Here is a 24,769-nt window from a genome sequence, read left to right as displayed (position 1 = left end):
GAGTGCTCCTGCTAGGACACGTTTTTGAAAGCAGAGCCCATGGGAGATATATTTTTCAAGTTTTAGATGAGTACATAGAGGCAGATGGACTTGACTGGTCTTGTTATGTGGAAGTGTGTTTGGACTGGGCCGTGGCTATGACTGGGAATAACACTGGAGTGACAGCTCACATCAAGCAGAAAGCCCCAAATGCAGTTTTCACACAATGTATGCTCCATCGTGAAGTGATAGAGGATGAGCTTTTAATTTATTTTTTACATTTGCCGTAGTAATGTCGATGGGTTTAATAAGACATCTTGCAAAAAGGGGGGGCTTGGCCAGAACCTAGTGGTATTTGGGGGGCCTTGCCATGGAAAAGTTTGGGAACCCCTGTTCTAAGCTCAAAGACCTGTCCTCGGTTACTAAATACCGAAATTGTACCATCTGCCTAAATTATTCATTGGTTTTCCCACATTAGACAGAATCACCTTACCATCAATATAAAACTCTGACTCTGACCTGCTTATTTGACTTGGTTGAGTATAACACCTCTATATTTTACATAATTCTGTAAAAACACCATAAACTAATAACCTCACCTAAATTGATAACTACTGTACATCCTTGGTGTATAACAGAATGTGTCATTCTTTCTCGCTGTATGTCACAGAGTAGACAATTAAAACTTGACCTCACTTTTAAGACCAATTTATGTATTTGTATATGTATGTAACTAGCCAAAATCGAATTTTCGACTCCAGTCTTATCTTTGACCCAATTTCCCATTCTCCCTCGTTGCCCCCTCGGATTGATAACTTCATTAATCATAATCTCATCAATGAGCACTGTTCACCTTTCTTAACCTTCCCCCGCCTACACTTTTGGGTTAAACAAACAGACAATCAGAGGAGACAACAAAGGTCAGTCTTATCAAATTGTTTATTTTAAGGGTTTGACCCACAGCATGGCAAACATTCAGACTGTTTGGGAAGGAGGGATCAGAAGAAGTATAAATGAGAGTGACAGACTGCAGTCTAGCACAACCAGCGCAAGCACATCTACTGAAACTCCTCTCTACTACTACCACCATGGTAAGAAAAAGCCACGCTCACTTTATCATCTGAATTGTGAGAGAATTGAAAGAGATGTTACTATAACAATGTGATGTGAGATGTTACTATAACACTGTGATGACACTGGGTACCCTTTTAGTGTCATTAATGTACAGACTTGAAAGTCTATCGAACTGCATGTTGGGATTTTATGCTAAAGTGTCTAAAAGCGATGTTGGGTCACATTTCCTGAATGGCACACCAAAGTTAGTGCAGTACCTCAGTGCAAAGTTCTCTCAATTATAAGTCACTGTACCATCAAAATGAGATTGAAGTCATTATTTAGGGCACAAATCTTCAAGTACACCATCCAGCTCCTTCTGCCACACACAGCTCAACACAATGACGTCTTCGCAACTTTTGTGTCTCTCAGGGTTCTTTCCTTAGACTGGGCACTTTCCTGTGCCTCGTTGCTGTGATTTCTGGCCAGTGCTTTTTTGAGCCACTAGTGATTGAAAACATCAACGAACTACCAACAGGTACGTCAGCTACTGGTTTTGTGTTAATCAGAACAAATGGACATGTAATCATGGAATGTACCATGGTCATATCTACCAGGGTTAAGACAGAATGTAGGCCCCAGCTGTGGCGCAACCGGCTGGGGCATCTGCACCGTACGCCGGCGACCCTTTCCGGATCCCACCCCGACTCTCTCTCCCACTCACTTCCTGTCATTCTCCACTGTCCTGTCATTAAAGGCATAAAAAGCCACAAAAAATACTTAAAAAAATAATTTTAAAAAGACAGAATTTGGCATGGTCATATCTGTCAGGGTTAAGATAGCTATTTCACAGCTTAATTTACAAATTAAATGTATTATTATTATTATTATTATTATTATTATTATTAATATATATGTGTAGGCCAATGTGTGTCCTTATCTTCTCCAGTGGAAAAATATTAGGAGTGGACTATACTTCAGTTCTAACTTACCTAACTCAATGTGTGTGCATCTGTCTATGCATTCAGGTTGCCAGGACAGAAAAGGGGATATCCATCCATTTGGTTCTAACTGGGTGACTGAGAACTGCTATTCCTGTGACTGCACAGAGGGTGGCGCTGGTTGTTGCAACACGTGAGTCCAAAACCACCTAGACATCATGCTGTTACAGCCTATTGTAAACAAAGTCCCAGACAAGGGTAGTAAGGAAGCCATTGTCATTATCAGGAAAGGTAAAAGCATATGTATAGCTGTGTTTATGTTTGTACTTGTTTGGGTTCGGCTGCCTCGGCTTTATTGAATAGGGACAGTTTGGTGCATGACCACAAAGCTACCATGAACGGGAAACAAGATTGTTTTTACCTTCATATTTAAATGTCATACATAAATGGGCACTAAAAAACGTGTGAATCTGAACAAAGACAGAGGCCCTTTCTGAAACTGATGTTTGACAATGTTGCCCGAAACGTTACACTTGTGGTGATTAAACCAACTCATCAATTGGAGCTCTAGTGTGCCGTCTTTTACTCATGTTCATATAAGTCTCTTTGAGTCCAGCACCTACTTTAACCTCTGGGATGTGCGTGCCTCTTGCACACCTTTCTGACCACTGCACCCTCTCCCTAGCCAGTGGCACTCTCACTGTTAAGCGGTAGTGTGTTACAAACCCTCCAATGCCGAGTGTGCACCTATGGTGACTTGTTGATGGTGTGCATCAACTAATGCGGCACGTCATGAGGACGCTTCATACACATGTGAGCTCCATGTGAATACGTCTGTACAAAGCCATGGTTACATCAGATCCTGTTTTCCCTAGGGAGAGGAAAGTTCGTCCGAAAGCTGAGTACCGTATTTATACCCTATATGACATAATCAAGGGAACTTGATTTAGCCGTGAGGGTGATTCCCCCCATGAGAGGGAGAGTGGGTCGGGTCCAAGGACCAGACTGTGATGCAAATACAGACTGTGACACAAACCATTCCTCTGATCACCGCCCCCTCCACACATTCCTTTACCACTTTGAGATGGAGATTCAGGAAAAAGTTGCTGGAGCCTATTGTGAATGGTATTTGGCTGCAAGGCAGCCTATCAGCATAACATTCACTTAATTATTAATGTGGGTGCCAGATAACCATGATATCTACTAAAATGGGCCATTTTACTCCCCAGCCTAATTATAACGTTGTAAATTGGCTTGTGAAATAGCATCTGAGCATGTTTTTTACAGATCAACGTTGCATGCTATGTTAACATCAGCAAATCCATTTTAAACTACTCCGTTCATCCATCATGTCACCTTTATTACAAGTAGTGTTTCTTTCAACATTTCTGTCTGACACATGCTTTGCAGTGAAGGTTTATAATTGTCTGCAATCTGGGAAAAATCCCAGGTTTCATTTATATTGATGATATAGAACAGTGTTTCTTAAACTTTTACAGACCAAGGACCACTTAACCATTAGAAAAAACCTCACGGACCACCTAGCAGACACAATAGGCCTACTCACTGAACCACCTTGCTTATTGTCTTTGCACCTGCTTATTGTGTCAGAGGATTTATATGATTTAAATTGGCATAGCTTACATATGCAGTGTTGCAGAACTGTTTGGATTTACATACAAGTTGGTTCAATATTGCAAACAACTCATCTATATTATTTTTTACGTCTGCTCGCGGACCACTTGGGATAGCTTGCGGACCACCAGTGGTCCCCGGACCACACTTTGAGAAACACTGATATAGAAGATAGCAAGCATATCCCAGGACAAGATTAATGATGTCATTGTAATCAGCATGGGATACATAGGGAATATGGTCACTTCGAGATTGTTGGGTGTTTTGATTGATTCACTGTGTACTCTCAATAGAATCCCGAATATTGTGATGATGCCTGAAGATTGCCAGCAGATAGTGGATAAGAAGACCTGCACATCCAAAGTGGTGCTGAAGTCAGACCCATCCGTTGAATGTCCTGGTGGGATTGCTGCTGTGTTGAAATAAACCAAAATCATATTTTAATAGTTTAGTTTCTCTTTTGTGTATTTTATGTATAATAGTATTGTGTGCATCATTGTTTCAAAATGTCAAAAAACTTGTATAAACATATCTATGATTATACCCATGTTTGGCTGTTCATTGTAGTGTGTGTGTGTGTGCACGCACACTGTCCCAACAGCTTTTTAAGGGTTACTGCAGTTCATTATCTGACCACATTTTTATACGAGGCAATAGGGGGCGCTGTGGAGCTCCTGTCAGTAGATATCAATATGCCTATGGGCTGTATTTTGGGTCACCAGCGCATGGCGTAATACTCGTTATTCACCCGCGCAAAGTTGAATTCGGTATTTTGCACGTTTATTTTTTAAGCATTGCGCCCAGGGGTGTGGCAATTAACAACCTAGGGAGGAGCCTAGCGCGTTGTCTAAAAATCGCTATCATACACCACCTAAACCTGGTCAGAAGTCAATGGCGAGTTGTTCATATGCTATTTTAAGAGCGCATGTCACCAGTCATATTGGCAGGTGCACGCACCATCTTTCTATCATTCATGAACGCACACCAGCGCACGTCCATGCAAAGCATTACAAATTGCACGATTACAATGGGAAACATAATTAGAACAAAGATATTATGAAATACTGTACATCTCATAATGAGTAGTTATTCACCATCATTTGCAAATTGGTAATGAGGGTTAAAAGTGATTAGGGGAGAGGCGAGAGACACGTATGGAGCACAGCTTCAAGAATGAATTTAAGAATGACTATTCTATACGGTCTCGCAAGCAGCCTCCTTCAAATGCGCCTTTGAATGCCAAAATACCGATGCATTTATTTGACATATCGCGCGTTGCGCCGTTAAAGGGAATGACAGATGTCATTCTCATTGGTTTAAAATGATGTTACGCCCCAAATACACCCATATGACTGATTAAAAGACCTAGGAACACCTTGTTACGCCATGCGCTCCACTTTTGATAGCGAAACCCCTCCCAATGTGAACTGGACATCCTACTAAATTTGAATAGACTTTTGACGAGTGATGATGCACTTTAGAATGTCATGATAGGGCCCTATGACACAAGTGAGTAGCTGGGGTCACCATGGAGCACTGTCTGAGGCAGTAAAATCATAAAAAAATATGATTTCAATTTAATGTAAAGTCAAATTAAGTTTATTTACATAGCACATTTCATACACAGAGGTCATTCAATATGCTTTACATAAACAAAAGCAAACAGTAATAGCAAATAAAAGTATAGAAGGGCAATAGTCAGATAATACTTTAAAAACTGTAGAATAAAAAAAAACATAAAACACACAAGGTAAAACATTTTAAAAAGTAATAATTAAAAGCCATAAAAAACAACATAGAATGAGTAAACGACAGAGTGCAAAAAAACAAATGACTGGAACACCACCAACCACTTAACCTGTGTGCTTTATAGTGTCCTAGTCAGCCAACAACTTAACTCAGTAATAGTGATCCTAGTCAAGCAAAAGCGTCAAAAGTGACATAACATAAATGCTTACTTTTGGCCTGTGGCCCTTCACCCAGATTAATTGTTTGCCCTTTATAGGCAGGAATTTGGGCACCCCTGGTATTATGTGTGTGTAGCCTACTCATGGAGCCGGTCATCAGCTCCTGATATGAGCTCCCATTTACAGTCACATCCACCTCAACTAGCTCAATATACTGTAGACGGAGAAACACACAAAAATCCTGAAACAAAAAAATACAGAATGTGTGTACAGTGCCTAAAATATTCACCTCCCTTAGACAATATAATATTATCTTTTTAAATATTATTAAATAATTAAATATTATTTGGCCTTTGGTTGCATGGAGTCTGTGTAGGTCTCAATTAGGCTTGCACATCTGGACATAGCAATTTTACTCTGCAAAACTGCTCAAGCTCTGCCAGGTTGGATGGGGATCAGGTGTGAACAGCCCTTTTCAAGTCCAGCCACATATTTTCTATTGGATTGAGGTCTGGGCTTTGATTTGGCCACTATAGAACAGGGATTCCCAAACTGGTACGCGTACCACCGGTGGTACGCAAGCTGCCACTAGGGGGTACGCAAAATGAAAAGGGCAATGTCGGAAAGGTGTTAAAATTTCTTCATTAATTAATAATCTAATTAATTCATAAATAATAAATAATTTCGAATCGGGTTGTAATGATATGGAAACGTGAAATTAAAGGAAATCATTTGTAAACTCTATAATACCAGAGAATGTCCGTAGACGGGCTCTGATAATAGGCTATGTTTTCATTAAAAAAATAAGCTACCCACGATGCACGTGATTTCCTGCGGGCAGCCAGAATATCTGGCGCGTTAGTTTCTTGGAAGTTAGGCTAGGTAGAAGGCTGCGCAAACATGGAAAACTGGCTAAAAACAGGGACACTGTCCAAAAGGCCTAATTAAAGAGATCGTAGAGGAGAAGGGAGAGAAACAGAGCAGGAGACAGGTAACGATGGAATGGGATGGGGAGCAGACTGATGAGGTGGAGCGCAGGGGGATAAAAGTATGGTAGGCCTATAGTATTCTCTTTTGATCCCGTGAGGATGGTCTCTGCATTTATCCTAATCCGTGAATTAGTGAAACACACTCAGCACACAGTGAACATACAGTGAGGTGAAGCACACACTAATGCTGGCACTGTGCAACAACAGCGGCGAGGGGTTAGGTGCCTTGCTCAAGGGCACTTCAGCCGTGCCTACTGGTCGGGGCAACCCTCCGGTTACAAGTCCGAAGCGCTAACCAGTAGGCCACGGCTGCCCCAAAAAAGGACGAGAGACAGAAAAGACGAAGAAAACAAAAGTAGGCTATGACGAGGCATATAGTTCTAGGCTTCACATGGATTGGGAGACAGACTGCCCAAAGCCACAGGGCGTGGTTTGCAGTGAGCAGGGATGGATTACTGCACGGGCCTACCTGGCCCAGGCCCAGGGGCCCAAGGGGTCAGGGGGCCCTGAAGCCCAAGCCTTTGCATGGAATCATTGCCTCAATATCAACAAATCAGGATGTAGGCTATGAATCTGATTGAATTTAGTATTGGCCATCCCCAAAATGCACCAGAATACAGGAAATCACATCAAAAAATGTAAAAATGTTCTGGGGGAGGACCCCCAAACCCCCCCTGCCACATATACGACAATAAGTGGGGGGCCCTATAATACATCTGGGCCCAGGGGCCCAAAATAATCCCATAATCCGCCCATGGCAGTGAGGTGCTATCTAACCAGTCTAATGTTGTTCTTCACACAGTTTTTTTTAGCATGAGAGCTCATAGACCAGTTGCACATTTTGATTTTGTTATTTGTTATCATGTAGGGCGGCTAATTAAACATGATGCCTGGAATGGTTCAATAGAATGTGTTACTTTTTTATGTGTCGGATGGTGGGGGTACATGAGCCGAGTCAGGATGTACAGTAGAAGGTGGTCCGCGGGAAAAAAGTTTGGGAACCGCTGCTCTAGTCTTGGCCTTCTTTTATTCGTTGCGCAGCGCGCCTGCAGGCCACGTATGCCTCTTTTACACCAGGTGGCGGTTAGTGCGGGGTCATCCCTATGTTCCCCGCAGCTTCCAAGTAGACTGCAGCCGCACGGCAAGGCGCGGGTTGTTGCTCCGTGCCCACACTTTGTTTGTGATGAGGGAAGGAGAGGGGGCGCCGCGAACTGAAGTTCTTTGCACAGAGGCACAGTGCAGAGCACAGTGTGATATAGTCACGTTTAATTGATTTAATTGTAACAGTAGCTGCTTGAAATAGCTGCTTGACTTATATGCGGTTTAATGCGCATCGATAATTTCAGAAGATGAAAAGAAGGTTCAACAGATGCTAAGAGAGACGAGTTAAAGTTAATACAACATTAGGAAGATCAGACCTTATCTGACACAAGATTCCACACAACTTCTTGTTCAGACCATGGTCATCTCTAAGCTGGACTATTGTAATTCACTATTAGCTGGCTTACCCGCTTGTGTAACAAGATCATTACAGCTGATTCAAAATGCTGGAGCACGCCTGGTCTTCAATCAGCCAAAGAGGACACATGTAACTCCTCTCCTAGTTACTCTCCATTGGCTCCCTATAGTAGCCAGAATTCAATTGAAATCTCTCACTTTGGCCTAAAGGACACTAACTAGATCTGCTCCTAGTTATTTTAATTCAATAATCAAGCCTTACATCCCCAACCGCCCACTGCGGTCTTCTGGTGAGCGTATGTTGTGTCGACCAGTCATGAAAACTGGGTCTAATTCCAGACTCTTTTCTTCAGTGGTTCCATGTTGGTGGAATTAACTGCCCAGTGCTCTCCGTTCCTGTGGTAGTTTTGGGTCGTTTAAGAGGGGTCTAAAGACATTCCTATTCAACATATACTTAGTTGTTTAAGCGCTTATGTGTTATGGTTTATATAATGTTGTTTTATTTTAATTGGGCTGTTAATTAATTTGACATTATTGTTTATTATTGATATTCTCCTTAATGTAGTCTTAGCATGTCATTGTTTTTATATTATTGATTGAATTGACATTATTGTTTTATTATTGCCTTTCCCCTTTTTTACATTGCTTTTTTATTAGGCTATTGATTGAATTGATATTATTGTGTACTACAACTATTCTCCTTACTATATTTGACCTACATTTTAATCTGTTCCCTGTTCAATTTTAAATATTATTATGTTGTTTTGTATTTATGTGTCGCTTTGGACAAAGGCGTCTGCTAAATCCATAACCATAACCATAATAATGCTAGGCTATGTTAGCATAAACTTAACTTATGCTACCTATAAAGCATGCTTATGACATCAATAAGGAAAATATTCACATACACACACTCACATATATCCGTTTTATTTAACCAGAAACACACAATCCCTTCAGTCAACACAGTTACAACAGACGTGCGGACCGGTGACAGCTTTTGGTGGAAAACACTTTGTTTGTGATGAGGGAAGGAGGGAAGGAAGAGGGGGCGCCGCGAACTGAAGTTCTTTGCACAGAGGCGCAGTGCGGAGCCCAGTGCGATATCACGTTTAATTGATTTAATTGAGACACTTAAGTCTTGTATGTAACAGTAGCTGGTGTCAGTGGCAATCAGCCTAATGACACAGCCCCACCTGTTTTCCTATGATATTAGGATTGGCTCACTGTCTTGCTGCAACGGCCTGCTGTGTTTAGGCCTAAATCTAGCCGAGTCTGCATGGCTTCAGTCCCAAGCTTGTCATTGTCTTTGCACTTGGCATCTCATTGTTGATTCTTACTGTACAAGAGGTGAAGGAGGTGATCTAAAATAGCCTTTGGTTGAGCTGTCGGAAGAATGGGATTCATTTTAATGGAACAAAGAGATATCAAACTATACTGGGCTGTAGACCCAAACGGACATTTTTGGATTATTGACGAGTCAGACCAAAGGGGCTTCGGAGCAACGCGCAGTCCCCCCCTGCAGCGTGCCAGTGAACGGAAAAATGAACAAAACAAACCAATTAAATATCAACTTAAAAAGGCATGTAGCCTAGTCGTAGCGCGTTTCTTCTGTGAGAGGTGCAGCTCGTGTGTGTTGCTGTCCTCAATTTAGTGCTGAAGCGGACAATGCGAAGTTACCTAGAATGTTAACTTTGAACTCGTTATATTCAGTAAAGAAGCACTACACAAGTAAAACCATTGTAGGCCTATGTTATAAAAAATGTTCTTCATCTATTCTTTTACTCCGCTATACTCAATGTGGAAGTTAGGAAAATCGCCCTTCTGGCTTGTGTCAATATTGCACACTTGCGCGTATGTGTAGGTCTACCTGGTGTGATACGGCAAGCAACATTGACAGAAAAATACACTTTGCTACCGTTTGTGCATGAAATGTGCACTCGCAAGCATATCCCATGCAATTTCCGTGGTCAGATAAAAGGCGGGGAACATAGGACCAGGGGCGGAGCTACGTGGTGGCCAGGGGGGGGGCACGGCCACCACTGATCAAAGCTTGGCCACCCTGCTGGCCCCCCCAGCTCCGTTCAGTGAAAAGTAAAAAAAAAACGGCACTTCGACGGCACTTTGCCAACACTTTGCAAAGCAGGGACTGAACCAATTACTGCACTCTACGACCATTGGCCCAGTCAGGAAGTGTAGCCTATGGTTCTGATCAAATCGTGAGTAGGCCTAGTGCAGCAGCAGCAGCGGGACAATTCAATTGAAGTGGGGCTTTCCAACGAGACTAAACACTTGTCTGTGCGATCAAGTATGAAAATAAAAAATAATCATGAAATTAAATCAAATTGACAAGCATATCAGAAGAAAGAGGAGACACAGGGCTATCTATTGTTACCAAGTATATGATGCTTCTGGGCTATACAAACAGACAACGTGACTGCAAAATAACATCATGTACAAAAACGCTGCACACCCATTACTCTCTGAATTAGGCCCTACTCACGACCCCGTGATCGGATATGCCACGCATGTCAGTTGAAAGAGGAGACACAGAGCTATCGTTTGATACCAAGTACATCCTTCTGGGTTATAAAACAGACGAAATGACATCAAAGTAATAACTTCATATAGTTCGACTTACCCCACGTTTTTGTGTGTTGTGGTGGCAAAGCATGATCATAATCCAACGCTATCATGTGTTTCTCTATGGCAAAGCATGTTCATAATACGGTTTTGAGATCCTAGCAAATTCCTGCATGGCATTCAATTTGAGACTCACATTGCATCCCAATTTCTTCGACAAAGAAACACCTTTTTGTCTTCACTTTGTTCATGACAATGTAGTAAAAAGTTGTTTTAGAATCATCATGAGTGTACAGCACAGAAAGGTTTTCATTAGTAAATTAAAAAAATGCTATTTATTTCTGTAAGGCGCACACCACATGTCTGTAAATTGCTCAGCCCCCAACCCCCCTTCCACCATGGTTCTTATTGCCAGATTCAGGACAGTCTGCCCTACACATAGATGAAAGTCATGTCCAGCTGACAGTGATAGGCTACATTTAAAAATAAGAATGGTATAATATGCTTTTTCTCTTTGTGTTATTTAAAAATCAAATCAAATCAAATCAATTCAAGTATTAATATGAATTGGTGACAGATCTGGGTAGCCTAGACTGGGTAGCCGACACTGTAATCTTCAAAACTTTTTGAGTAGTTTTCAAATAGTAGTTTTGATTCCCAAGTGCCACCCCAATAAAAAGTCTGGACCCAGCTGGCCCCCCCTATAAAATAATCCTGGCTACGCCCCTGGCCGCCCGATTGTTTTGCGCATGTGCGCAGCATTAATAAAAGTCCTAATATTAACATTTCAGCAACTGTGTCACCAAAGATGTTTACAATCAAACACAATGCAATTATGTGAGAATATGTATAAAGTTGAACACTGCCATGACATACACTAGGGCCTACTTAAGAAATGTATAAAATTCTGCATTTGCAAATAATTAACCAGGCAATGTTCAACGTTCAATCTGGCCTAGTCATTGATCGGTTTATGGTTTGCACTATAAAGTTCCATCTTCTATAGACTTTTTTTTATTATTATTGTGCCTCTGATAAACTATACCAAATATTATTTGTAGTGGTGAATAAACTTAGCCTAACGTTTGGGTTTACACCCCGAAATGCAACTTCTAGCCTACGTTTCAAAATCCCACAGCACTATTGCGGACAATATGGGACAATATTGCGGCCTATCCTGTGCTCTCTTCAACACACCATTTAATAGGCCTACCACTGTTCTAAACATGTTGTAATAGCCTAATAGATTAGGCCTAATAATAATTTTAAAAGTTTATGACCAGCACAAAACTTTTCAATGCATGCTATCTCCCCTAGTTGACACTCCTGCGTCTAAATCCGACTGTGAGATTCCATATGAACTGCATTAATGTGTTGAATTAAACTGTTATTTTCTTGTTTTTATGTTTATTTTTTTTGTTTTATCGCAAAATAATGCCTACATCTAATGGAAAGTGGAAATGCCTGTGCACAAGCTATAGCTAGGCCTCCGCTAGCCCCAAGAGCACACGGTGCAACAAGGTTTATGCCAGTCTCTGTAGGCTACCATAAAATCCCTGCAGTGCGCTTAAACACTACCAAGCACAACAACACAACATCCAGTGACAACTTAATGGCATGATTTGATTATTTCCTATCATCAAAAAGCTACATGTCCAATTTTAGCTTGAGTGCAATACTTACGTGAAGGAGTCAAAAAACGCAATTGTGCTTGGGATCGTCGCATGACATGATGTAGATGATCACTGTTGACGTTGATTGGCTGACGTCAAACAGGCTATGCAAGAATTATGCCATTTTTACAGTAAAAATCATAAGCCTACTACTAGGCCTACCGGTAGCTTATTATTATTATTATTATTAGTAGTAGTAGTAGTATTACAAAGCCCACAGCGCGAATCGCTTGTTGGTTGACCCCCTGCATCAACATCCGAAGTTGAGGGTCTGGCCAATTGGTAGCCTAAAAAAAAATAAGAAGAAAATAAAAATGTATCCTAAGAAGGCTAAATCCTCACGCATTTTCATTGCAAGATAGCGCCAGTATCTAGTCAAGTTATTTGTCATCAACGCCAAGAAAACCAAAATGTTCCAGCACACGTTCGTTGACTGCTTCAAAAGTGTAAATCTCAATCGCAAGCACATCTCTCCTTCGTTGACCGCTGCGTCAGAAAGCGACGGTGAGGGTTTTACATTCATGTCAATTGGACAGCCCTATGCGTTAAAAAAACAACGAGGGATTTACGTTCAGGTAAATCGGCCTTCATCGTCCAGTAGCGACGCAATGGGGGTACCTTCCGCTTCAACAGTTGACGACAAGGGGCAGTGACAGAGGGCCCTATCATGACATTCTAAAGTGCATCGTCACTCGTCAAAAGTCTATTCAAATTTAGTAGGATGTCCAGTTCACATTGGGAGGGGTTTTGTTATCAAAAGTGGAGCGCATGGCGTAACAAGGTGTTCCTAGGTCTTTTAATCAGTCATATGGGTGTGTTTGGGGCGTAACATCATCATTTTAAACCAATGAGAATGACATCTGTCATTCCCTTCAACGGCGCAACGCGCGATATGTCAAATAAATGCATCGGTATAAGCCTATCTCATCTAAAAATGGCGTCTCTTCCGTTTTGCTACATTAAGACGTATCGCTACTTCCGGTCATACGGAACACCATTCACGGTGAATGGCAATGGCACAGATGATTTGCACAAGGCGGTATTGTGTGCCTCTGTGTAGTGATGGGTAAATGAAGCCTCGAGCGCTACTCGGCACATTTCCCTAATGTGCCGAGTAATGTGTCGAAGCTTCGAAACATGGAAGATAAGGAAAACACAGCGACATCTGGTGGTTTGCATAAAGCCCCGCAGTCACGGACTAGTGAAAAGAATGCCTACAACGTTCAACACAATGCCAAAGCTTCGAAATGTTCTCATTCATTACATTAAAAGTGTTGCAAGAAATGTGCATTTCTGTTTGTCTCAATTCAATACAATAAAATACGATTAGGCAACATAATCCCGTCACTCGTTATCACGTGAAGATTGGTGTTTCCGTGGAGGCGTGAAATCATGTTATCCCAGTCAATGATCCAATCGGTCTCCCATCCACTTAACGACCGCAGTAGACACTACTTAGCTTCTGAACCAGGATGAAGTATTATCAACCTCAACACGCTATGGACGAGAGTGAAAAGGAAACGACCACGCGCCTAATTAAACCAAACCCTACCTGACATAGTTTGACGTTTCATGAATCAAACTTTCAATAAAAGGAAAATATGTCAGCCATTATTGTTAGGCCTACATCGAAATTATTAGCCTGTATTGCTTTTAAATGACATGATTGAAGTTGAGACAAGATTGCAACGCAGACACGTTTTAATGTCATTGTTCTAAATGGCAAAGCTTTAGGCTAGGCCTAGGCTATTTCTTCTTTATTTTTATATGTGCATGATATTATGGATTATGGACATTTTCCGGAAAGAAAAGAACGTAAATTCACAAACAGAATAAGCATCCTATATAAATCAGGGCTACCCACAAATTTCGCCTGGCTCTTGCAATACAACACAACTCATTCCGACACTAGAGCGGGTGCCCTGGTTCGCGAAATTCAAAGCCTTTGAATCAGATTCCGAAGCAGTCACGTGGGTGTGTGTCCCAAACGAAGCTTCAGACGTCACACTCACAAACCGAGGCCTCGTTTGTCATCAGTCACGTGATTTTTATGGAAACGACACAAGCCTCGAACCGGGGCTTCATCTGGCACGCCCCTTTCTGCTCGACACAAGCTCCGAAGCCTCGCTTCATTGGGCACATCACTACCTCTGTGTACCAACAGCAGACCAAAACAACCATATTTGAGCTTTCAAAATTTTCCCCGCGATGTGGACCGTCGAAGAAAATGGATTCAAGCCATCAGGAGAGAGGAAGGCCCACTGTTTAACGTCTCTAATAGCACAGTCCTTTCTAGTATGCATTTCCGTAGCAGTGACCTGTACAAAACACCTAGTGGTTTTAACAAACCAGAGGTCTCTGACACAACCCAAGCCAGGAAGTCTGTTTTTGAAAGGACAACTGAGAGACTGGGGTTTGATGTTCATGAAGTCCAACAACCTTGTGGAAAGAAGATGTTGATGTTGCTAGCTACCTTAGCTTAGCTAGCTAGCCTAGCTACGGACCATAACTACGACGCACGACCATCCCCAGGTAAGATTTGATCCGAGTATATGAACTGGCAAGGAGATAAATAGCTAGGTGTACATTTGCATATACATTATGTTTATTTGGAGGATTTTACTGGCTCTGTGCACTACATAATTAGTACTTAAATTGTACCAAAACGTAAGAAATAGCATTAGCCTACAATGTGCAAGTGTTAAGCTTCTTAAAACCATGGGTGACTGATGAGCACTGATGCTAGTCTGACTGCAGTCTGCTCGGTTTCAAGTCGATATTTAAACGCAATTGTAGCTTCCACCTTTTTCCTAAATACACCAGCCTACGGTATGATATGAAAGACGAACTTCGTGTTTGTGTTATGGTGGGTGAACGGCACACGTTTCTCGCTCGTTGTAATCGCTTTTAAAAAGCACCTAAAGATGAATGCTTCAGTTGTGCAAAAATGTATGAAATACAATTTATGCAAGTGTTTTCTTAAACCCGTGGGCAGCTCCAAGGATTACTGCTGTGTGTCAGTCTGCTCGGTTTCAAGTAGATATTTAAACGCAATTTTAGCTTCCACCTTTTTCCTAAATACACCAGCCTACGGCATGATATGAAAGACGAACTTCGTGTTTGTGTTATGGTGGGTGAACGGCACACGTTTCTCGTTCGTTGTAATCGCTTTTAAAAAGCACCTAAAGATGAATGCTTCAGTTGTGCCAAAATGTATGAAATACAATTTATGCAAGTGTTTTACGCTTCTTAAACCCGTGGGCAGCTCCAAGGAGCACTGCTGTGTGCCAGTCTGCTCTGTTTCAAGTAGATATTTACGTGATTTTAGCTTCCCCCCGCCTACGTGCACTACGTGGAGTTTGTCTCTACCTAGTGCTGCACAGAGCCAATAACCCTAGGTAACAAAGCAAAGATATAGATAGTAATGTTAGCTAGGTTTAGACAGCAAATTGTGTTCGTGTGTCTGTTTTAAACTAAACAAGAGATTATTTCATACATTTATATTTCATACACCTTTTACTGAAACACAGATTATTGTGATGCTATTTTGTGTCACAGCACTCATAACTTACTACAGTATGTCATCATTGCACACTAAAGTAATTGTGTACCGTAATTAATTAATAAGCATTTTTTGTTTACAGTTTAGCAGGATGTCAGCATCAGGGAAATAAGCTATTCTTGATATGGACTGAGTTTAAAGAGGTGCTGTGATCTGTTTCATTATTTCTCTACTTTTTCTCTATTTGTTTGCATCAGGTAGGTGCATTGGATGCAGCTCACACGAGGATAGTGGAACTGGAGGTGCTGGTGTTGTCACGTGAGTATTTTCACTTCCCTGCTCTTCTACATGCATACACACGCACCCATACACTCCCACATGCTAAGTTGTTAGTAATAATCACTGAATCCGAAATCAAGAAAATACATCGAGAAATATGTCACACACACATGCACGCCCACATGCTGATCAACAGAATAATTGTAAAACAGACAAATTGAAAATTGAACAAAGCACGCACGCATGCACACACACACACACACACACACACACACACACACACACACATACTATTGAAGAAATACGTCCATAAATGTGGAATGATAAAAAATATCTTATTTGTCTTTCAGAACTTCAATGAAGGACTCGTCTCACCAAATCCTCTCCTCTACACGGAAATGTCTGATCAGTACAAAGTGGGGAACCTGCAAAGGATCAACCACCTGACAATCTAGGCTCGCACCCAGATGTATCATAACGATGCTGCAGTGGGAGACCTTGACCTACCAGAGATCCACGTAGTGGTGGAGCACTTCTGGCTCCAGCCCCTGCCGCATATCTGCGGTTTGCCACGTTCCCTTGAGGATCCTCCCTGCTAACCACTGCTGGGACTCATCTCTCCTGGCAGCAAGGACCTCATGGCTTGCTGTGAGCCTGCTCTCCACAGGTGGCTCCGGGTGTACATATATATATATATATATATATATATATATATATATATAATAATTGGTTTATAGGTGTTCATGTATTGTTCCATGTTGTGTATTTCTATGATGTCCACAAGTTTTTCAATAAAATATGTTTCTTGTTTACTTGTTACTTTGACATTAACCTTTTATAGGGCATATATAATGTGGATTTCACTCTGCAGCGTCCCAATGTTTTTGTTTTTTAAATGACCAACTGGTTAGGTTACGTTTACTTGAGTGCGTGGCTTGTGCAACAATGTGATTAGAGTCTACCAACACACAAAACAGCATATCCCCGCAGTCTTGCTGGCCGAAGTAGTGTTAGTAATAGCACGGTGAGTGGAACATATTAGCAAAAGTTTCTGAACCTTAACTCGTGGAACAACAACTAAAACTTTTGGGAAAGAAATAAGAGCTTTGTCTTCCATAGTGTTGCAACAATTTGCTACTTAGGTGTTTTTCTATGGGGAAATGTTTTGGATATCATACACATTATGGTCATATGACGGACACATACACACAAGGCATTTAATCAATGATATATCAGCTTGGCTTTTTATGTAAGATTGCCTTTTCCAATGTACCTACATAAAAGGCAATCTTACATAAAAAGCCAAGCTGGTATATCATTTATTAAATGCCTCATCTGTCCTTCATATGACCATCATTTGTATGATATCCAAAACATTTCCCCATAAAACACACCTAACTTTCACAAGTTAGGCTCCTTACTGTAGTCTACACAGGAAGGTGCATTTGTTATTAACATTGCAAGATGCTCAAACATCGCCCAGGTCTCAGACATCGACACTGTTGCAAGTAAGATGTCATCCTTCAATTAACTAGGCTTCAGTGACGTTTAGCACGAAAAACAGGGTAGGTAGCGTTTGTTTGTCAATTATTGATGCATACTCTAGACAACGTTTTTGTTGACAAACCATAGCCATTTGTGTTGCATCTTTTTAATATTATTTGGCCAACGCACCCCCTTCAAAAAGACTGTTGTAAACAATAGCTATTTCGGCGTACTTGTTCCTTTTGCCCCTGACAGATTCAATGTTCACTACACCTCGTTTGTGCGACTCCTCGTTTTTTCTGAGATGGGTAGCACAGTGATCTCACAACGACACTACCATCTAGGCCTACTACGTTGGAGACTATACAAAAACAACATGCACGTAATAATTTCAAAATAAAATACTGGATCATTTCGTTACACAGCTTTATTGAAGTGCATTTACAAGCTGTGTTTGGATCTGACGTTAGCCACCTAGCTTCTAGCTAGCTGACATCAACATTACCTTCACAAAACATAAACTGATCATGGAACATTTTATATCTACAATCCAATTCTGATGGTTTAGTAGAAGAAGGTTACAGGATAATTTTGTTACACTGCTTTATTGAAGTGCATTTACAAGCTGTTGTGTCTTATCTAGTATTATCCATCTAGCAATCTGGTATTAGCCATCTAGCTAGCTGACTGACTTTACCTTCATATTTATATAAAAATTGTTCATGGAACAATTTATATCCCCGATCCAGTTTGGATCGCTTAGTTTTCGAGTGATGTTCCACAATATCTGCCACCTGTGATAGATTAATATTTGGCAGATGCCGCAAATTCCTTGTAAACTTGTAGATAGCTCTGATAACGTTAGTTTCTCCATAAGACATCGTTAACCGGAAGTGAGTATACGGCTTATCGATATTCAAAATGGCGGCGTGAAATAGGCTTACAAACTGCAAAGTTGTCTCAGAATAGTTTTATTGGTTATGCACCAAAACACACGAACGTCATTACACAGGCAACACAATGGAGGTCAATTAAACAAGCACGATACACAAACAGGGTAGTCACATACAATACACGGGGTAAACACATGAGGTACAACATAAAGAAAGACTATACCAGCTAACACATACATGACAAGGTAAACACAATTACTCTCACTAAAACTAACATCAACATTACACACACACACATACACTGCACAGCACCATGGGAGTTCAGTCATGAACCAGCTAGGCTCAGTTCACTACAGTATTTTGGTATCAACGGCGCATTTGAAGGAGGCTGCTTGCGAGACCGTATGGAATAGTCATTCTTATACCATGCTTTACTAAAACCTAGCCTGGCAAAGTGAAACTAACTTCACCAAGGAGTCAGTCAATGACAACACAGTTATATGCAGTTACTTTCACTATTGACTGACAATGGGTTACCACCGAAAACATAGGCTGGAAAAAGCAACACTTACCCTAATGTTGCTCAAATGACTGAATAAAACAACATTTATCCTGCAGAGGAGTTGCTTATATATCGTAACAGTGCGTCTTCAGCTGTGCTCCATACGTGTCTCTCGCCTCTCCCCTAATCACTTTTAACCGTCATTACCAATTTGCAAATGATGGTGAATAACTAACTACTCATCATGAGATGTACAGTATTTCGTAATATCTTTATTCTAATTATGTTTCCCATTGTAATCGTGCAATTTGTAATGCTTTGCATGGACGTGCGCTGGTGTGCGTTCATGAATGATAGAAGGATGGTGCATGCACCTGCCAATATGACTGTTGACATGCGCTCTTAAGAACAACTCGCCATTGACTTCTTACCAGGTTTAGGTGGTGTATGATAGCGATTTTTAGACAATGTGCTAGTCCCCTCCCTAGGTTGTTAATTGCCACACCCCTGGGCGCAATGCTTAAAAAATAAACGTGCAAAATACCGAATTAAACTTTGCGCGGGTGAATAACGAACTTTACGCCATGCGCTGGAGCCCAAAATACAGCCCCAAGCCTCAATATGTGACGACTAGGGGTGAGACTGTGTAGCTTTTGGACTGTGTACAGGCCTGGTGGCTGTCTGATGAAAATACGGCCTATTACATAAAAAACGCGAAACGTGGTTACCGTCCTATACAACATGCTGGACACCACCTTTGTTTCCTTAACAAACCTGTCATGGTTAACAGATTTTATGTTCTGATATAATTGTTGGGATAAAGCATAGCATCAGAGTCTGAGTCTGAGTGTGTTCTTCCTACACCTGTTTTGTCTGTGAACTAGAGGGTGACAATTTTTCGGGACTCCCGCGGGTCACGGTATTCCCGCGGGTTTCCCGCAGTATGGGAGTAAATTTCACTGTTCGTAACGTGATTGGGACGGGACAGGAAATAATAAACGGGAGCTGGCGGGAAGCCAAAAATTAGGCTATTAACTTAAAAAAAATGACAATGCAGTTAGTGCACCCAAAGACGTGAAACATTTCGTTTTAGAAAAGATAACCAATTACAACCCACAATACGTTTGTTGTTGATTGGTAGCTTATCAGAGCAAGACAAGCAGCTGCCCTGTTCACAATCAATCAGCTTCAGATAGGCCCTAAGGCAAATGGATGCAAAGAAACAGTTACAGGCGAAAGTGTCAGCAAAGGACAGCTCTATTCAATTGCACGAGCTGTCCGGGAAAGCGGATCTCGTTGAGTTTAATGTGTCATGCAATGTTGGGGCATGGCACCTCGACGATCGCATTCCTCAATATATTTAGCCTATATATCGCATAACCTGGCGGAACGCAAAAAATAGTTTTGTTTACTCATAGCAACAACGTTGCTATGCTTCGCTGGTTTAACGTGATGAGAACGGTGCAAACTTAACTGATGGGATGAGATCTATGAAATGATTTAAGCATAGCCTACAGCAAAGTACTGTAAAATATGTAATTTTAATGTAGCCCAAAATGATCGGCTATTAAAGACAAGTTAGACAAGGCTTTCTGCCCTACCAAAATGTAGCCTATGGTCACCGCACGCAACTCTAGCCTAACAGTCGGATAACTTTAGACATCAACATAGGGAGTGGGACGGGATTCGGGAGTCTTTCTCTCGGGATTTTGCGGGACAGAATTTTTTTGGGGGGGCTGTCACGTGATCGGGATATGACGGGAGTATTTGTGCGGGCTCGGGATGGGACGGGAGTGAAAATTGCTTCCCGTGTCACCCTCTACTGTGAACAATGCCAGAATGGCTAATGGGGAGCCAGGACAATTAACATTTTAGGGACATTTTTAAAAGACGTTTCTTACCGCAACTTTTGGCAGCCTGCTGTGCGGAAGGTGGGACAGATTAAGTGGACAGGGTCAGGAAGTTCTGTTTATTAGAGCTGAGGCGCAAGGCCCTGTTGTTTTTGAAAGAGCTGTTATACAGATGTAGTTTGTCTCCAATCTGTTATAGTTTGTCTCCAATGGACGAAAACTCATGAAATTTGACATGCCCAACAGGTGTCATATAATTCACTCGCGGACAAAGGCTTGGCCTTGGGCTTGGCACAGGGACTATAGCACCCCCTTATGTCATTGAGTCTCGTGGTTGGCATATAGTTTCACCTCGGCTACATACAAAATTTGGTAAGTGCGTGACTCCCCAAGACTAACAACTTTTATTGCATTAGCCACACCAGACAGGAAGTGAGATATTTGGGAAATTGTGCGTTGTTTCTTTTACTGTCTATAGTGATACAATGATGATCAATTTTGATGTATACTTCTCAGACGATTTTTCCGATTCATGTCAAATATGTTATACATTAGGACTGTCCAATTAATTGAATTTCAATGTCAATCTCGATTTTGGCTCCAAACAATCACAAAAATAGTATAATCGAGAAAACACGATTGTTTTGCCACATTCTGTTAAGAAATAGGGTTTTTGGAAATAGGCCTAGATCAAATTTCAACTCTACTAATTCACACTGCTTCTTTAAAGGAACCGTATGTAAGAAATGTATTTCAATTAATCATAAAATGGCCCTGATATGTCACTAGACATCAAGAAATCATATTCATTTCAAATAGTTATATCACTGACAACAGTAGTCCGGCCAGGATATTGAAATTTAAAAAGTGAAGTTGCAGCCCTCAACTGATGTTGATGTTGTCATGTTGTGTTTTGGCCTGATGCGCCACCCTCCACCTATCTACTAATCACGAAGTCAGTAGTGTTCCAGCACTGACAGGGAGCCCCCAGAGGGACCAGAATTGTTCTGTCATAGGGCCTGTGGGGCATGGTTCTTAGTGATAAACCATGGTTATCATGGTTACCCATGAAAACAAAAAAATGTGGTCATGGTTACCCAACCAACCATGGTTATTCTGTCATAGTAAAACCATGGTTAATTTCCATAAGACATAGTTGAAAAGTGCAGAATAAAAAAGAAAACATAAAACACACAAGATAACATTTTAAAAAAGTAATTAGAAGCCATAAAAAACAACATAGCATGAGTAAAAGACAGAGTGCAAAAAAACAAATGACTGGAACACCACCAACCACTTAACCTGTGTGCTTTATAGTGTCCTAGTCAGCCAACAACTTAACTCAGTGTTAGTGATCCTAGTCAAGCAGAAGTGTCAAAAGTGACATAACATTATGCTTATGGCCCTCCACCCAGATTAATTGTTTGCCCTTTATAGGCAGGTATTTGGGCACCCCTGGTATTATGTGTTTGTAGCCTACTCATGAAGTCGGTCATCAGCTCCTGATATGAGCTCCCATTTACAGTCTGAAATGCCTTCATCTAGTGGCAATATACAACACATCCACCTTCAACTAGCTCAATATAATATACAGATGGAGAAACACCTGTACCAAAAAATACAGAATGTTCTGGTACAGTGGCTATAAAAAGTATTCATCCCCCTTGGATATTTCCACTTTTACTGCTTTTATAAATGGAATCTTGATCAATTTAATTTATAATAATTCACAGAAAATTCCCTCTTTAATATCAAAGTGAAATCAGATTTCTACAAAGTAATGTTAATAATTGAAAAATGTAAAATGCAAAATAAGTGCTTGCATAAATATTCAACCCCTTCAAGTCAGCATTGAGTAGATGCACCTTTGGCTGCGTAGATAGGTCTCAATTAGGCACATCTCAATACTGCAATTTTTAAACTCAAGCTGCAACTGCAAAACTGCTCAAGCTCTGCCAAGTTGGAAGGGGATCAGGTGTGAACAGGTGTGTATTGAGATCTGGGCTTTGACTCGACCACTCTAGAACATTCACCTTGTTATCTTTAAATCATGTCTGTATAGTTTTCACTGTAGGCTTCGGCTCATTGTCTTGCTGGAGAGTAAATCTTCTTCCAAGTCGTAGTTTTCTTGCAGACTCAATCAGATTGTCCTCCAGGATTTCCATATATTTTGCTGAATTAATTTTGCTTTTACCTTTACAAGCCTCCCAGGGCTTGCTGTAGAGAAGTATCCCCACAGCATGATGCTTCCACCACCTTGCTTCAAATTAGTGATGGTGCGTTTTTGGTGATGTGCAGTGTTTGGTGTCCGCCAAAATTAGCATCTAGTCTGATGGCCAAAAAGCTCAATTTTGGTCTCATCAGACCAACGAACCTTCTTCCACTTGACCTTAGGGTGTCCCACATGTCTTTGGGTGAACTTTAGTCGAGATTTAATAAGAGCTTTGCCACTCACCCATAGAGCTTTGACAGGTGAAGAACTCGGGCAAAAGTTTCTCCTATCTCTGCTGCTGAAGCTTTTAACTTCTTTAAAGTTGTCATAGGTGCCTTGCTGGCCTCCCCCACCATTATTCTTCTTGAACGGTCACTCAGTTTGTGGTGACGGCCTGCTCTAGGCAGATTTACACATTTGCCATATTCCTTACATTCCTTGATGATGGATTTCACTGACCTCCAGGGAATGTTCAGTGACTTGTGATGTTTTTTTGTATCCACCCCCTCACTTATGCGTGTCAATAACCTTTCCTTTGAGTTGTTTGGAGTGTTCTTTTATCTTCATGGTGGAATTTTAGCCAGGAACACTGATTGACCAGTGACTGGACCTTCCAGACGCAGGTGCCTTCACACTATACTATACACATTCTCTGCCCTTGGACAATCTTCATTTCAGTAATTATGAGACTATTAGCAGCAATTGGCTGGACCGCTGTTGATTTAGGTCATTACTTTAAGGGGGGCGAATATTTATGCATTCACTTCTTTTGCTTTATATATATATATATATATATATTAGGGCTGTCAATCGATTAAAAAAAATAATCAAATGAATTACATACTCTGTGATTAATTAATCTAAATTAATCGCATATATAATTTTTGCTGTGAAAGTATTTTAAATATTTAAATTCAAATGAATCATTAAATAATCAGCATTAGTGACATTAAAGTTGTTATTATTTATTATTATTTTCACTGTTTAAATAATGCCCATAATAATCTATGATTAACCTAATATGCTGAGGAAATACATTCAAAAGTGCTTCGGGAAGAAGTTTTTTTTTCACATACAAGGCATTTCAGGCCACAGATATAACCTAGGGGACACAATGAAAATAAATGAACACTCCCCTTAATGTCAACACTTATTTCTTTGCATTGATGTGCGACCATAGAGTTGACGAACTCTGGTGATATGCAAATTCCTTGCTGCAGACATTGCAGAGGACTTTATTTTCAACACTTTATTTTTATCAACACCATCAGGCCGTTTTTTAAAAGTAAATGTTCCAATCAATGATCCAGGCAGCACGTTATCTTATCTCTTCTTCATTTTACAGTGTATTTTTTACTGACTAGAACGGCTCGGGGTTAAAGGTCATACGGAATCGATTAATCTGCACTAATTTTTTTAATCAGTTATTTTTTCTCAAATTAATTATTCGAAATTAATCAGTTATTTTGACAGCCCTAATATATATATATATATATATATATATATATATATATATATATATATATATATATATATATATATATATTAATTAAATAAACATATTGATTAATTAACATTGCTTCTTTGTAGACATTTCCTTTCACTTTCACTAGTATTAGACCTAAATACAATAAAATAAAGCTGTGACAAATACAGTGATTACTGTAATTTCAATAGATGTGCTTGTAATTATCCTCTCTCTGAGTAAAGCAATGGATGCAATGAATTTCCCAAATAATCACTTTGTCATGTTATATTACTTTTGTATATGTACTTATACTGTATATTGTTATGTTTTGTTGCTGTTTTGTGAAACTTACACTTCCAC

At 40.6% G+C, this 24,769-nt stretch overlaps 1 protein-coding gene and 1 long non-coding RNA gene across 2 annotated transcripts; both read left to right on the top strand.

Moving 5' to 3' along the window:
• Positions 1–1,029: 1,029 nt before the first annotated feature.
• On the top strand, positions 1,030–4,034 carry msmb (microseminoprotein beta). The gene is made up of 4 exons (XM_076297275.1): positions 1,030–1,070; positions 1,465–1,570; positions 2,061–2,166; positions 3,902–4,034. The coding sequence occupies exons 1-4, from the start codon at positions 1,068–1,070 to the stop codon at positions 4,032–4,034; spliced, it is 348 nt and encodes a 115-aa protein (XP_076153390.1). The 5' UTR covers positions 1,030–1,067.
• A 10,465-nt stretch (positions 4,035–14,499) lies between these two features.
• LOC143136557 (uncharacterized) lies at positions 14,500–16,671 on the top strand. The gene is made up of 3 exons (XR_012989340.1): positions 14,500–14,750; positions 15,978–16,038; positions 16,350–16,671. It is a non-coding gene; the product is annotated as an uncharacterized LOC143136557 (long non-coding RNA).
• Positions 16,672–24,769: the final 8,098 nt, after the last annotated feature.

The sequence above is a fragment of the Alosa pseudoharengus genome, unplaced genomic scaffold, assembly GCF_046254945.1.
Source record: "Alosa pseudoharengus isolate Yale_2024_CS ecotype anadromous, Long Island Sound unplaced genomic scaffold, YU_APseudo_1.1 YU_APseudo_1.1_scf_20, whole genome shotgun sequence".
NCBI classification, from domain to species: domain Eukaryota; kingdom Metazoa; phylum Chordata; class Actinopteri; order Clupeiformes; family Clupeidae; genus Alosa; species Alosa pseudoharengus.
This window is presented reverse-complemented; position numbering and strand designations above follow the sequence as displayed.